Source organism: Mustela putorius, unplaced genomic scaffold (assembly GCF_011764305.1).
Source record: "Mustela putorius furo isolate JIRA1106 unplaced genomic scaffold, ASM1176430v1.1 tig00000929_pilon_pilon_pilon, whole genome shotgun sequence".
Classification (NCBI taxonomy): Eukaryota; Metazoa; Chordata; class Mammalia; order Carnivora; family Mustelidae; genus Mustela; species Mustela putorius.
In genome coordinates, this window is record NW_025421520.1 from 6,552,180 (window position 1) to 6,566,912 (window position 14,733).

The 14,733-nt window shown below is 47.2% G+C and overlaps 1 protein-coding gene across 1 annotated transcript in view; it reads right to left on the reverse strand.

The window, feature by feature from the left end:
• Positions 1–5,083: 5,083 nt before the first annotated feature.
• The window catches only part of ZNF398 (zinc finger protein 398), a 28,966-nt gene continuing 19,316 nt past the window's right edge, over positions 5,084–14,733 (reverse strand). Inside the window, 2 exon segments of the mRNA XM_004765902.3 lie at positions 5,084–9,244; positions 10,540–10,653. Of these exon segments, the coding sequence (XP_004765959.1) occupies positions 8,097–9,244; positions 10,540–10,653 (1,262 nt within the window). The 3' untranslated portion in view covers positions 5,084–8,096.

Sequence of the window (14,733 nt, forward strand, 5' to 3'; positions counted from 1 at the left end):
GAGCTAATTCCTAGAGTAAATGTCAACTCATAGGTGGCTGCATATCCTTTTAGTTCCGTTTCTCTGGAGAACCCCAATACACGTGTCCGTCGTTACCTAAGTCTTCCTGCTGCTCCCGTGCGCTCCAAGCCCCACCAACAGCTCCAAGCTTCATTTCAGAAAGGAAACCTCCAGATTCACGCAGCTAAGTGAACAGTGTAACCAGATTTGCACTGCTGTCTTGCTGTCTCCTCAGGCCTAATTTAACAAGCCAGCTTAGTGACAATAATCCATGGGAAGAGAAAAGCAGAGCAGCTTCAGCTCCCCTCACCCACTGACCTATCTGTGGTTACAACTTGCTGTCTTCACTTGAGGATCTAGTTATGCCAACCTCCAAAGGAAGGGGAACCGGTAGGCGTCCAAGCCATCGGCATCCTAAGTGTGATTAAGAGTCAGAGGCAGGGCTTATAGAGGGGAGGGCACTATTTAGACAAGGGAGAAAGTGTTGATGTGGGGATCACAGTAAAATATTTTGTATCACAGGGGTGCCTGGGTGGCTCAATAGGTTAAAGCCTCTGCTTTCAGCTCAGGTCATGATCCCAGGGTCCTGGATCAAGCCCCGCATCAGGCTCTCTGCTCAGCAGGGAGCCTGCTTCCCCCTCTCTCTCTGCCTGCCTCTCTGCCTACTTGTGATCTGTCTGTCAAATAAATTTAAAAATATATATATTTTGTATCACACAGTTTTTAGGTCTGCTTGCTCTCACTGATGAGTTTTCAACATGCTTGCCTTTTCAGATCCGCCTTTTACCAACATTTTTTATTCAAACTTAAGTTTGCCCATGCACGTGCACATACACACACTTTTTCCCTCTTTCTCACTAACTTCTGAAAATTCCTGCTTTTCAGAAAGTTTAGAGAAATTACTTTTTCTTTCCTGAGTTTATTCTCAGCCTACTTCCAATAGGCATTTCATCACCTTTTTTTACAAGTCTTGACACAGTAGACAAGTGAAGTTTGTTGGCTTTTCTTTGGTTCTTAATGACTGTGTGGTACTTTGCTCCGTTGTAATAAACATGTAATTGTTCGGGTGACTAAGTGAGTTAGCTGCTCAAGGGTTCTATCCCAACAGTACCTAGGGCTTAGAAACCCTGCATAGGCAGGACACAGGTTTCGTGCTGGGAATTAAAAACTGTAGTATGTTCTCTCGAATCTTCTCAATGGGTATCTCTTCAATTTTTGAGTGTGGATTTGATTACTAAAAATGGCCAAAATTCATTCAAAATCAAGACCGGAGCACATACAGAATAATACTGGTTTTTCTAAATGCAACAAAAAGGGTGTGAAACCACGCGTTATTGTTAAATCCGAGCTGGTAATGACATCACCATGGTCCTTCTTCATTCTTCAGCAATCTGCCAGCGTCACCACAACAGAAGTCAGGGTACAGTGCAGGCCCCCGTGCAGTTCCCGGTTTCCGGTTCCCATGTGTGCTCAGGTGGGATCCCACCAGTGTTTCATAGACCAGGTCTCCGGACAGCACGAGTAGTGGGCACGGCTGAAGTGAATGCTGCTTTTCCCACGGCCTCTAGAGGTCCTAACTTAACTATAGAGATCAGTCAGAACTTTTTCCACAGCAATTCTCATAGCCTGATTTCCTACTAAATTACGACGTCCCAAACTGGATTCATCTGCCCTTTATTAATCTGCAGTCCACAGCCCCCCACAGTCCACAGCCTCCAGTTAAGCTGGCTAAGTGGTCACTTCCAGTCCAAGAACTCACTTTCTATGATCTTCTCAACTTGCAGGCACATTAGAATCATGTGGGGGAACTCAAACAAAACACTCAGGCTCTGCCCCAGGCAAATTAGATCCTGCCAGGGTGGGCCCTGGCATAAATATTTTTAAGTTTCCCGATGATTCTAATGTTCAACCAAGAACAAACCAGTGTAACAGTCTCCCTCCCCATGTGCTTGTCCCAGCCTCATGGGCTCACCATGCAGAAATGAACATCCTGAATTATTACTTAGTGGTTATTAAATGTAGGATTGATTTAATTATCGTCCATTGTTTTTATCCTGCTGTTTACTCGGTGAGGTTGGCTTGTAGATACTGTTTCTCTTACACAATTTTTTAAAACTGTAATTCAAAGCCAAGAACTGACTTATATGTACTGCTTTCTGCTTGCTTAACCCAATCTCTCCAGTAACATGCCTGCCTTCCTAACTCGTTATAATTCCTCAGGTCCGTAAACCAGTTATATTGCACAAGTTGCTGTTACAAGTCAACATGTTAAATAGGGCAACCCAACATTTTCTGGAGCACTTAGATTTTAATCTCTCCTCACATGTACTGCTTTTGTCCCATTGCTCCCCAGATTGTAACCTCGGGCTAGCTTCTCCCCAGCACAGGCGAGCAAACTGGGAGTAAAGGAACGATCACTGCCCGGTCTTGAATGAAGAGAAGCATCAGAAACATCCAGGAAATTGTTAAACTGCTCGACAAGTAATTCTGCATCGACTACATCAACACTTTCACTGGCCTGGAATGTTTCAAAGCACTTCTGAAGACCTTTCCTCATTTGAGCATCCCAACACCTACGTAAAGTTGGTCGAGCGGGTATTGTCCTCATGCTAGGAATGAGAAAACGGATGCACAATTAAAACTCTGGCCTCCTGAGTTCGTTTCCAAGAACTTTTCCATTCCAATAATCCTTGTTCTTGTAAAGTACTACAAATGCTGTATAAAAAACATTTCACATTATAAACATGGGAAAAATAACCACCGAATGACCCCAGTACCCTAGAACAATCATTATTTTTTGGTAGGTCTTTTTATTTTCCTATGCTTTAAACAAATGCAATGAAATGCATATTGCGTATTTAAAACAACATTTTATAGTTTCGCTAGAACTTTGTCAGTTTGTGTGGCTTTGGAGTACTGATAAGATTCTAGGGATCATAACTTTCCAAGGCATTTATTCTGCTGCGTCAAAGCAATCTCAATAGGGCAGAAGGTGGGGAGAAACCAGACAAGGAACACAGGACTCAGACATAAAATCTTAAATTCTGTGATTTTAGAGCTGGAAGGGATTGGATATTACCATAGTGTTCCATCTGAATTAGGAAAATGAGATCTACACAAATTCAGTGGCTTGCTCGGTATCAAGTAGGCAGTTAGTGTTCGACAAGGACCGGAACCCAGTTCTTCACTCCCACCCTGGGGGGTCTTCCCACTGGGCGATCATGTGTTGAGCACCCACGTCCCCCCAGCACGGGGCCCAGGAGGGATACAAAACAAGACGTGGCCTCTGTTCTTGGGTAGCTTACTTTTCAGAATAAGATTGTACGGTAAATACTGGCTTCGCTGATAAACAAACACAAAGCCACATAGCTCAATGAGATTTTGTCAGATATTTGAAATGGACCTGGCGATGTCTGAGAGCATGGCAGTGACAGCACACTGCTTTTGAGGTCTCTTGGACTGTGCTCTGTCAATCTGCCTTCTTTAGCAGTTGATTGGTCCCAACGTTTATTACTTTTTTGTTTTGAAGAGGCAACTCGACCAAGTTGACGAAAGTCCTTGTGGATATGTGTTATGATTATGACCAGAGTTACACGCTCAAAAAGAAAACTAGAGAAGGGTCATAAAGGGAGGAGGAACCCTCTAGAAAGTGAGAGATTGCTCTTTTTGCAAGATACATAAATAGTACCTTCCAGGTCCTTTACGCTAAGGACAAGAAGCACTGGTCTCTGAGAGTCCGAATGAAGTAGAAGTCTTTGGAGGAACCCTCTCACAGGCGAAACGAAGACTCTCGCCTATCCTAGTAATACTAGAAGTGCAGTCTGGGCCACCATTTGCTATTCCCAAGTGATTCTACCGGGCCCACGGACGCTGGTGGCGGGAACACAGGCCCTTTCCTCCTTACTATAGTGGACTGAACCAAGGTGCACCTGTAACCAAGGGCAGCCAACCCAAGTGTTGGCTAGAAACTTGTGTGACTTGGTAGAGGAGGAACTGGGCTAGCTCCCTGCTTCAGAATCTGAAGAACAACAAAAGAACCAGAGCCACATGGTGTCCCGGTACACGGGACCTTGTGGGACCCAGCAGGCACAGAGAAGACAGGTTAAACACCAAAGAAGATGGCAGGCAGAAAGCTGAGACATCCGGCAATGGCGTACACGCTTCGGTAGAGCGGTCCGGACCTGGCCGTCTGTCCGGTCGGTCCTGGACACCTTTGGTGACAGCTGCCGTAGTGACACCTTCTGTGGCAGGCTCTGTGCTGAGGACTTCACACTGGCTTCCTTTCCCTCTGAGACACAGACCTTGTTCTCACTTTACAGATAAGGAAACTAGGCTCCTGACGGTTAAGTAACATATGTTACTTGTGATGATGCCAGGACCCGAGAACAGGTCTGACTCAGCGTCTAGGCCCATTTCGCTGTACTCGCCCACGTGTGTCCTCAAGTTAAGTGTCTGTGCACTCCCCCACCCTCCTCCACTCCCTGCCAGTCTGACCTCACTCGAGGTCTTTTAACTGCTAAGAGCCCGACACTTCCCTGGTCTAAGACCGTCTTGTACACAGACCCTGTGAGGAGCGAGTGCTTCCTTTGTAAAGTGAACAGAGCAAATCCACCAAACACACAGGAAAAAACAAATCTGATGGTAAGAGTTCCTCCCCTGTAAGCCATTTGGGGAAAGGCTGGCTTTTAGGCATTGCCACTGAGCAGCGCCCAGATAGCTTTTTGTTGTCCAAGCAGCTGCGACATGGTGACAGGTGGGGAGCAGGCCTGGGCTACCTGACTCTCCTGAGACACAATGTGAGCAGAAACTGGGTTTTCCATCCCGTTTGGAATGGCTAAAGGAACTGCTACTGTGAACATTTATTATTCCTCAGTAAGCCATAGAGTCTGATCCTGGTTGAGCTAGGCATAGGTCATCCAAGTCTCTCCAAAATGCGCCAAAAAGAAGCCCAGAAGAGGCTCCCACCGGGAACTCTGCAGTTATTATTAATGTTGAGAAAGTCATGTAAAGCACTGCTCTAGCCAGAGCCCAGCTATGGTATTTCTAGTATCAAATATCCAGCAAAAAGGATCAGAGACTTCTCTCACTTTCTAGACAGGCAATCAACTTCCATTTATTTTCACATTTGTGGCTGAAACAGAGGCTCATCTAATGGCGAGTGAATCTGGTCATAGTGACATCTTGATCTACTCTGAGGAGAGAGGCCTATTGTGTGAGATGGGCTTCCTTGCTTGGGGGGGGGACACACGATGAGGGGCACGTTTCTGGGTTCTCCTCTCTCCTGTCTCGTCCTGACAACCAACCCTCAATACTTCAACTACAATTAAGCGCACCCGTTCTCCCAGGAGTCCTTGCCGGAACAAGCGTCTCCACACACTGAAACCTTTCCATTGGACTTAACTTTCCCACCGAGCGCATTTTATGTATCTGCCCTTGAATCTGAAGCAAACAAACTCGCGAGCCGGCCTGGAGTTCTACCGGGTGGAGGACGGGTGCAGGAAAAGGAGACCGGAATGCACAGCTGAAAACCCCTGGGGTGCGTGGGGCTGAGGTCTAGAACGCCCACTTCCATCCTTCTGGCCTGGCCCTGCCCATTCCCTTTCACTCAGCTTCACGGCTCTTGCCTCATTGGTATGTGAACCGTGTTCACAGCCTGCCGAAGTCTGGGTCCCTGCTGGCTACAGTTCCTCGCAGAAAGGACTGTGGGATCCATCTGCAGCATTTTAACCCACAGGTCTTTTTCATTAACAAGCTCCATGTCCTCATTCAATCTTCGAGTAAAAAAGAATTTCTGATATTATCTAGACCAACATCACACCTAACATAGGAGCCCTTTTCAAGCATACCCTGGCAAATGTTTACATGCCTCCAGAAAAGGGAGCTCACCACCTAAAGATAGCACTTTGATTCTTCTCCCTTTTAATTAGGAGACCAAGGTGCAATCCAGAGCTGGGTCGCACACCAAGTTCCTAGTGGGTCAGCAGTGAAGCTGGAACCCTGGTTTTGGGAACCCCAGAACCCCCACATTTATGCATGGCATGGGTCCGGATTCTAGCTCTTAATCCCAATATGCCAGGGTTCTGTTCATCAGTCATCTTGAGGGGATATAGCTCAGGAAAGAGCATTTGACTGCATCAGTCATCTTGATTTGCTCTATATTATTTTTTTGTGTTTTTTTGTTTTATGTTGTTTTTATCACCTTTAAACTATAAATTACAGCAGCAGACTAGGTCTCACACCCATTTCTTAGGCCTCCCAGACCCCTGGTGCTGTGACTGTCCCAAGCAGATGTTCCATAAATGTGGTCATTCTAAAGAGCTGCGTGTTCAGACAGAGCCTTCCCAGGAGCAAAGCTAGCTAGGGTAACACTTTTTCTTAGTGTGCTTCGGCAGAGGTAGGCCCGGTGAAGGCTGAGCTAGGTGATAAGGAACAAATGGGTCTCTCCCTTATCATTTCATCAAGAAAGTGTTCTAAGTACTTGTAGACCCGTTTCCAGGCATCTTGGAAGGATCCAGGGGAAACAGAGTATAGGAATAAACAGCTTTACTGCCCAAGACTTAGGGCCATCTCTGTCTCCCAACCCAGGCTCCCAGCAAGTAAAACAAATCTAGTTCAATCAAGTTTCAACAAGAATGTCTCTGCTCTGATTTGGGGGGTCTTATTTGGCTTTGCCTGGATAGAAGCCAGAGATAGAGAATTTTGGCAGAAGAAATGTGTCACGAGTTTTATGATTTTTTTTTTTTTTTTTAAATTTCTAGCAGCTCACTTTAATCCTTCCACCGGCCTCATTATGCAGATGAAAATCTGCAATCTCTAAAGGGAAAGGGACTTATGCCCCACTGCAAAGCCACTGAGGAGGAGGACCACACTCAGATGCTCTCCTCTGACTGAACGTTCCCAACAAAAGAACACATGGTCGCCAAGATCCGTAAAAGCAGAACAAGCAGCAAGAGGCTATCCTTGTCTGTATGTAGTGCTTAGTGCTCAGGGATCTAGAGAGTTCCTCAATCTGCCCAATGCCAATGGGGAGAGTCAGAAGGGGTGAACACATGCCCTGCTGGCTCAGGAAAGCTGCATTATAACACCATCTCACAAATGGGGGAATGAAAGCTGAGAGCCACTGGCATTTTCTGAAGCTCCATCATGCTTCCGGAAAGTGCTGTGATCTTTTCTGCTAAGGACTGTCAAGAACATGAGACACCAGGAACGGAAAAATCAGCTTATTAGCTTGCAAATACAGAAAAATTGGACATAAATGACTCCTTATAAGAAACATGGTTCAGGCACACATTTTAGGCTGATCTGAAATTTCTCTGGGCTCCCTAGATTTTAAAGCTAGTTCGGAGAACACTGCTCCCACTTTTTAAACCAGAACCTCGGAAAATGTTCCCAGTAGTTTAAATGCCAGTAAAAGCCTGAATTCTGCAAATCAAACTATTCGAAGACCTGTTCTCCTTAAGAAGCTTTAAAAGTCAGACTTCTTGCTCTCCACCCAAATTAAACAAAGTGTATCAGAAGAATTAATCTAGGAAACCTAGGAAGGCAGTCTTGCATCACCATTCCGGGAGAGACAGCGCTTGAGCACAGGAGTCGACTTTAAGCTGCTACCAGGGAGAAGCGGTACCACTGCCCGAGGGTCCAACACTCTCTTCTAACCACCATCTTATCATCAGGGAATCAATGAGGTTCAATGAAACACCCTCACGCCTCATGCTGGGCTTCCAAATCTGGAGGCTCCTCCCATGCACCTGTCTCTACCGAGAGCCACAGTCAGTATCAACTTATCACCCTGGGATGGACTAACCCGGGCCAAATCTCGCTTTCCAACCTCTCTGTACCCCTCTTACATAACTTCTGCTTAGGTAATACTTCTGTAAAGATCGGGATGCCGGGCTCCCTTCCAGGTCTTTCCGGATTTCGAAATGTGTTCTTGGGATGTTGTGAAGTTCCAAACTTCCAGCATGTCTCTAGTCAAGTGTCTGCGATCCCCAGTCGCCGGGGAGCCGCAGAGCGATCGCTGCAGGGGGTGGAGGGCGTGGAGGGGCTCTCGGGCGCGGGAAACAGCGGAGCACCGCCAGCCCCCGGAGGAGCGAGGCTCACAGAACGCTCCCTCCGCTCCCGTCGTACCACTGACTGGCCTCCAGCCCCTCGGTGCTCGCGGCCAGGCCCGGAGCCTCGAGCGCCGGGAGGAGGGGTCCCGGGGGGCCAGGCGGCTGCCCGGAGGGGTCGCTGTCGGCCCCGCAGCCCGCGCCATGGCCCGACCGCAGGTGGTCTTTGAGCGTCTGCTTGTAGCGGAAGCTCTTGCCGCAGTCGGCGCAGGGGTAGGGCCGCTCGCCTGTGTGGATGCGCTGGTGCTTCATGAGGTGGTGCTTGCGGATGAAGCTCTTGCCGCAGTGCGCGCAGCTGAAGGGCCGCTCGCCCGTGTGCAGCCGCCGGTGGTTGAGCAGGTGCTCCTTGCGCATGAAGCTCTTGCTGCAGTCCGGGCACGGGTACGGCCGCTCGCCCGTGTGGATCATCTGGTGGCGGATCAGGGCCGAGTGGCCGTTGAAGTCAATGCCGCACTGCGGGCAGGAGAAGGGCCGCTCCTGCGCGTGGCCCCGCTGGTGCAGCAGGAGGCTGATCTTCAGGCTGAAGCTGCGGCCGCACTGCGCGCAGCGGAACGGCCTCTCGCTGGCGTGCGCGCGCCGGTGGCTGCTGAGCCGCGCCTGGTCGGCGAAGCGCTTGGGGCAGTCGGGGCAGGGGAAGGGGCGCTCGGCGCTGTTGTGGACGCGCAGGTGGTAGGTGAGTCTCGACGGGTGCGTGAACGTTCTGGCGCAGTGCGGGCAGGTGGGGGGCGTCTCGCTGGCGTGGGGCTGGGAGCTGCCACCGAGCTCGGCCTGCGGGGGAAAGTGCTTGGGGCACGGGGCGCAGGCTAGGGGGTGCTCCCCGGTGTGGCCGCACTGGTGGGTCAGCAGCATGTCTTGGCTGAGGCTCTTGCCGCACTGGTGGCACGAGAACACCTGCTCCCCGGCGGGAGGGGGCAGGGGGTAGCTGCCCAGCTGAGTAAAGGTCACTTGGCCCTCGGAGGCTTCGGCCAGGTCCGTGGCCGGACGTCCAAAAGGCGCCATGGAGGCGGACGGCTGGCTTTTGAAAGCCACATCCGGAAAAGGATCCTTCGCGGCCGGTGGTGAAGAGAAGGTGACTGGGACCTCTGGGCACAAGGAGGCTCTGGCGAGGCTTTCGGCTTTGATGACGAGATCTTCATCTGAAAGAAAGGACTCAGAGTCACACCTGCTAGCAGCGGTCAGGGCCTCGTGGCGGCTCCCCGCAATGCTACCCGGCTGCCGCAGGCCGCTCTGAGCTGTAAGGGGCCCAGAGAGGAAGTCGGTGGCGATCTGAGACAAGCATCAAGGCCTGGACGGTCCCTGCGGCAAATCATCAGAGAGCTCTCCGCGGTGCCTGTTCCGGCCCGCGCTCGGAAAGGGAGAAACGCCCGCTTCCGCCCTGCCAGCGCTCCTCTCGCTAGGTTTCTCCTCTGCTCCCGGCCTTTGACTCTGTTCCCTTTTGTGACAAGGCCTAAAATTCCGCATTCACCCACTCCTACTCCCCTCGGGTCTGCCAGATAACTCCTTCCTGTGAGCGCTCCCTGCTTTCCCTGAAAACGAAGTCCCTGTTTCTGCCTCTGCATCTCTGCTCAGGCTGCCCTCCCTTTTGTAGCCCGCACCCCTGTCTTCCCGACTTCCCGAAGTACGCCCAGCCTTATCACACCAATCTTGTAGGGCCCAATTCTGGCTTCGCAGCCTGCTGTGGGCCTTATCTGGACATCCAAACTAAAACTGACGTATGTTCTCCAAACTCCTCATTTCTTTTATAGAAGTCACCCGGCCCACTCACCGCGGACACTTAACAGTAGGCATGCCCAGGACTGATGTGTGTGTGCCCGATAAAAATACCCGAGGAACAGAAACAGTTATTTATTTCTGTTTCCTAGAGTCTAAAAGAACATAGGGAATAGATCTTTAAAAATAGCTTCCGTTAAGTCATATAACGGGTTCCTTCTGGCCTCAAGAGTCTCTTCTACAATTCAGAAGGCAAAATTTTGCTGAAGTTCAGGCTCTTAGAAAGAAGCGATTTGCTGCTTCTGCCACCACCGTCTGTCCCGAGGGACAGCACTTCGGCGACACTTGCGCCTCTCCAAGGACACTCTTGCTGCTCTGGCTGGTCTCCTCCCGTTTTGGTTCTTTTCTACATGATCTCCCATGTTCTTGCGTCTTTCCCCGTTCTCGTGCGGTTGGTCCCTCTCAGTGCACTTCTTTTTCTTCCTCTAACAAATCTACTTTGTTTTTATACTTAAAAGAGTGTGTTTTCTCATTTAAAATTCATCTTAGTTTGATTTCATTTTCATCTCTAAATTCCTAGAGCATTTCCCCTGCCCCCATTCTTTTTCCACTTCCTGGCCTCCACAACCCCCCCTCCCACAAGCTCATGACCTGAGCTTCCCCAGCTGGTCCTGGCCACCGAGCAGAGGCTGGGTGTGGGCATCTCAGATTCCTCACTCACCAGCATAGGCGCCCTTGTGCATGTCGCTCTCCTTGGTCTCCTGTGGGGCCCCAACCTGGGGCTCTTCCTCTTGTTTGATCCAAGACAGAATATCTGATGTTGAAATGCCAGGCTCTGTTTGGGGGGAAGAGAATGGCCTTCAGGGCTCGACTCGGAAAGTGAAAATGATCATGTTGGCTTACTGAACACTGTCTTGCCCAAATATTTATCTCTGATTACAAAACCAAAACTGCACCAGCCTTTAAAAAAAAGGCATCCAGCAACTGGAGAACCAGTTCGAAATGAAGACACATGTATGTATTTTTACAGGATATACTCAACTTCAGTGACTATTTTCAGTTTAAAAAAATCATAGGTTTTATTTTGGAGAGGACACCTTGATATACTTCTAGAATCAGTAGTGCCTTCCATTTTGTTAGCACTCTCACTTCCAAAATGTTTTCAATTCCTCTCACAGCTTCAGTTATGAAATTATGAAGCAGGGTCTATTTTCTCCATTTTGGTAGAGAGGGCCCCTAGAGGTTAATACATTGCCAGTAAGGTAGTATTTATGATGAAATGCCACATTATCAAAGGTTTGCTTTAAAATATACAGGAAAGGGGTGCCTGGGTGGCTCAGTGGGTTAAAGCCTCTGCCTTCGGCTCAGGCCATGATCCCAAGGTCCTGGGATCGAGCCCTGCATTGGGCTCTCTGCTCAGTAGGGAGAGCTTGCCTCCTCCTCTCTCTCTGCCTGCCTCTCTGCCTACTTGTGATCTCTGTCTGTCAAATAAATAAATAAAATCTTAAAAAACTTATAAAAAAATAAATAAAAATAAAATATAGAGGAAAAAGGCAGAAGAAACCAAGATTGACCAAAAAGGTTTTCCTTAGATGTTAATTAAAAAAACAAAGGCATCCCCAGAATTACAAAGTCAGGTCTGTTTAAACACAGATCTGACTCCTTAAACATACTTTCCAGGTTCCCAATTCTGGGCTCTAAAAGATTGTATTACTTCTGCCTATTAAGTGATACAGCTCATTGTTTCCTAATCCCCAGGAGAGAGGAGAATAGTCTCCGTGAGTCCCTCCAGCCTGGTGGGGGAAGAGGGGGCGTTCTTTTGGAAAGAAAAAAGAACAGCCTCTAAAAGCTTTGCACATAACATGGCTCATTTGGTCAGTACAGAAACAGCTGTGCGTCTTATCCCAGCGAAGGCCTATTTAGCCTTTTTTGGCCAGAAAGGACAAGCTGGCAAGCTGACAAGGTGCAGAGAGTAAATTCAAACTAGACTATTTCTCCAAAGAGCCTTGTAGGCAGGTTCTGGTTTTATGTGTAACAAGTAGGCAGAACTCACTATTTTTGCCCAGTGCCTTTTAAATCAGAGACCACGGAAATCTAAAGGTGTGTCCAAAGCAGAAATACGAGGTTGACGAGACTGAGGCCCAAAAGACTGGCAGTTGTGTGGCGACACTGGGGGGACGCAGGTTTTGGCGCACGCAGCCAGGCTGCCCTTCCAGCTCCCTCTTTAAACTACAAGATGAAATGTATTAAACACAGTCCAACCTTATTTTTCTTTTCTCCCAGATTTTATACCCACACATGGAGAAAGAGAAAAGCAGGAGAGGACGGACAGGGTTTAAGGAAGAGGATCTTTTTGCAGCTATCCAGAGGAAGAACTTTCTTATTCATCAAAACTATAAGACTTTTAAAATGCACAATTGTTTCTCTTCATTAATTTTCTGAGTGAGTTAGCACACTAAAAACCTTCCAATGTTGGGGTGCCTGGGTGGCTCAGTGGGTTAAAGTCTCTGCTTTCGGCTCATGATCCCAGGGTCCTGGGATTGAGCCCCCATCCAGCTCTCTGCTCCAAGGACAGCCTGCTTCCTCCTCTCTTTGCCTGCCTCTCTGCCTACTTGTGATGTTTGTCTGTTAAATAAATAAACAAAATCTTTAAAAAAAAAAAAAAAAGTAAAAACCTCCCAATGTCATTCAAATGATTTTGACTTTTTTTCTTTTATTGGTTTAGCATTATGAACTCGTAGAATGTTATCTGTTTGATGAGTTTCTTCTTCTTTTTTTTTTTTTTAACATTTTTATTTACTTATTTGACAGAGAGAGATCACAAGTAGGCAGAGAGGCAGGCAGAGAGAGAGGAGAAGGCAGGCTCCCCGCTGAGCAGAGAGCCTGATGCGGGGCTCAATCCCAGGACCCTGGGATCATGACCTGAGCTGAAGGCAGAGGTTTTAATCCACTGAGCCACCCAGGTGCCCCTGTTTGATGAGTTTCAATTCATCGCTCCAATTGTCCCTTCTTTGGCCAGCAGGAGCCTCTTCAGAGCAGCTCTGTCTTTTCACATATCAAACATCTAGTTTCCTTCATTTCTGATGTCACAGACTATCCCAGGTGCATTCTGTACATTTCCGGCTCCATCCACACAATCGCTGATCTGCGAAGTGGAATTTAGAGACTGCGATCTGGATGAGAAGGGTGCTAACTGCTCATAGTTTGCTGTTGCTTCTAGCTTCTTTCCACGGACAGAGCTATTAAAATACGTTATCTTGTAGAAAAAAGTTCATGAATTTATCTTAAAATTTATGATTCATATTTATAGTTACAGGGTTTTAATTAAGTCCTTTTACTTTGTTTTAATTAATTAATAAATTAACTTATTTAAAGATTTTCTTTCTTTATTTGACAGAGAGAGGGGCAGCGAGAGAAGGAATACAAGCAGGGAAGTGAGAGCAGGAGAAGCAGGCTTCCCGCTGAGCATGGAGGCTGATGTGCGGCTCGATCCCAGGACCCTGGGTTCATGACCTGAGCTGAAGGCAGTTGATTAACGACTGAGCCACCCAGGCACCCTTAGAAAAAAGTTCATGAATTTATGTTAAAATTTATGATTCCATATTTAAGATTACAGGGTTTTAAGTCCTTTTACTTTATTTAAATTAATTAACTTAAAGATTTTATTTATTTGACAGAGAGAGAGAGGCAGCAAGAGAGGGAACACAAGCAGGGGGTTTGGGGGAAGGAGAAGCAGGCTCTGCCCTGAGCAGGGAGCCCAATGCGGGGCTTGATTCCAAGTCTCTGGGATCATGACCGGAGCCAAAGGCAGACGCTTAACGACTGAGCCACCCACGTGCCCCAAGTCCTTTGATTTTATATTTGTATATTATCTCCCTTACCCTGAGAGTTTTGGTTTCTCATGACATTACCATAATCTTTGCTTTATCTGAATACTTGTGTCAAAATAATACCAATATGGGCGCCTGGGTGGCTCAGTTGGTTGGACGACTGCCTTTAGCTCAAGTCATGATCCTGGAGTCCCGGGATCGAGTCCCACATTGGGCTCCCAGCTCCATGGGGAGTCTGCTTCTCCCTCTGATCTCCTCACTCATGTTCTCTCTCACTGTCTCTCTCTCAAATAAATAAATAAAATCTTAAAAAAAAAAACAATACCAATATATCAACAAAAATATGAACTCAATTTAAGATTATTTTGTGACCCTTAGTCTTCAGGATCTATCCCTCTAGGGATATACAGTTAAAATATTGTTTTAGTCATTTGAAAGAAATCTGTTCTACATATGTATGTCATGCACATATCATATGGTAATTATTTCAGCCTGTGCCTGATTTTTTTTAATTTTTTAAAATTTTATAAAATATTTATAAGATTCTGAAATCAAAACTATAAAATACAATCAGAGAGGACTAGCTTCCATCTCAAATCTCTCTCTCCTTGTATAGAAGTAACTCTTACTGCTTTTTGTTTTAATTTTCCATTGTTTCTTTGTAAAAATATAAGCAAATATCTATACATCTTCATTTTTTCCCCCCTTTCTATGGCATACTGCTCAAACTGTTCTGTACCCGTTTTTTACTTGACAATATATTCTGGGCATCCGTGCGTAGCAGTACACAGAGATCTTTCTCATTCCTTTTACAGCCGCACTATGTAACAGTCCCATTGTTTCTTCAAGAGTCCCTTACTGATGGGTATTTGGATTCTTTCCAATCTTTTGTTACATTAGTCAGCAGTCAACCATAAAAACTATGGAAGGGTAAAAAAAGTAACTCAGTTCTCCAGAAACGGGTAAACGGCTGTTGTTATTAGAACCGACTGGCTAAGTATATCTTCACCGAACATGAGAACCCCACGAAGCTAACCCTTCCTGTTGAATGATGCTGAAATTTCCTTTGCTCATTTAACTAGATC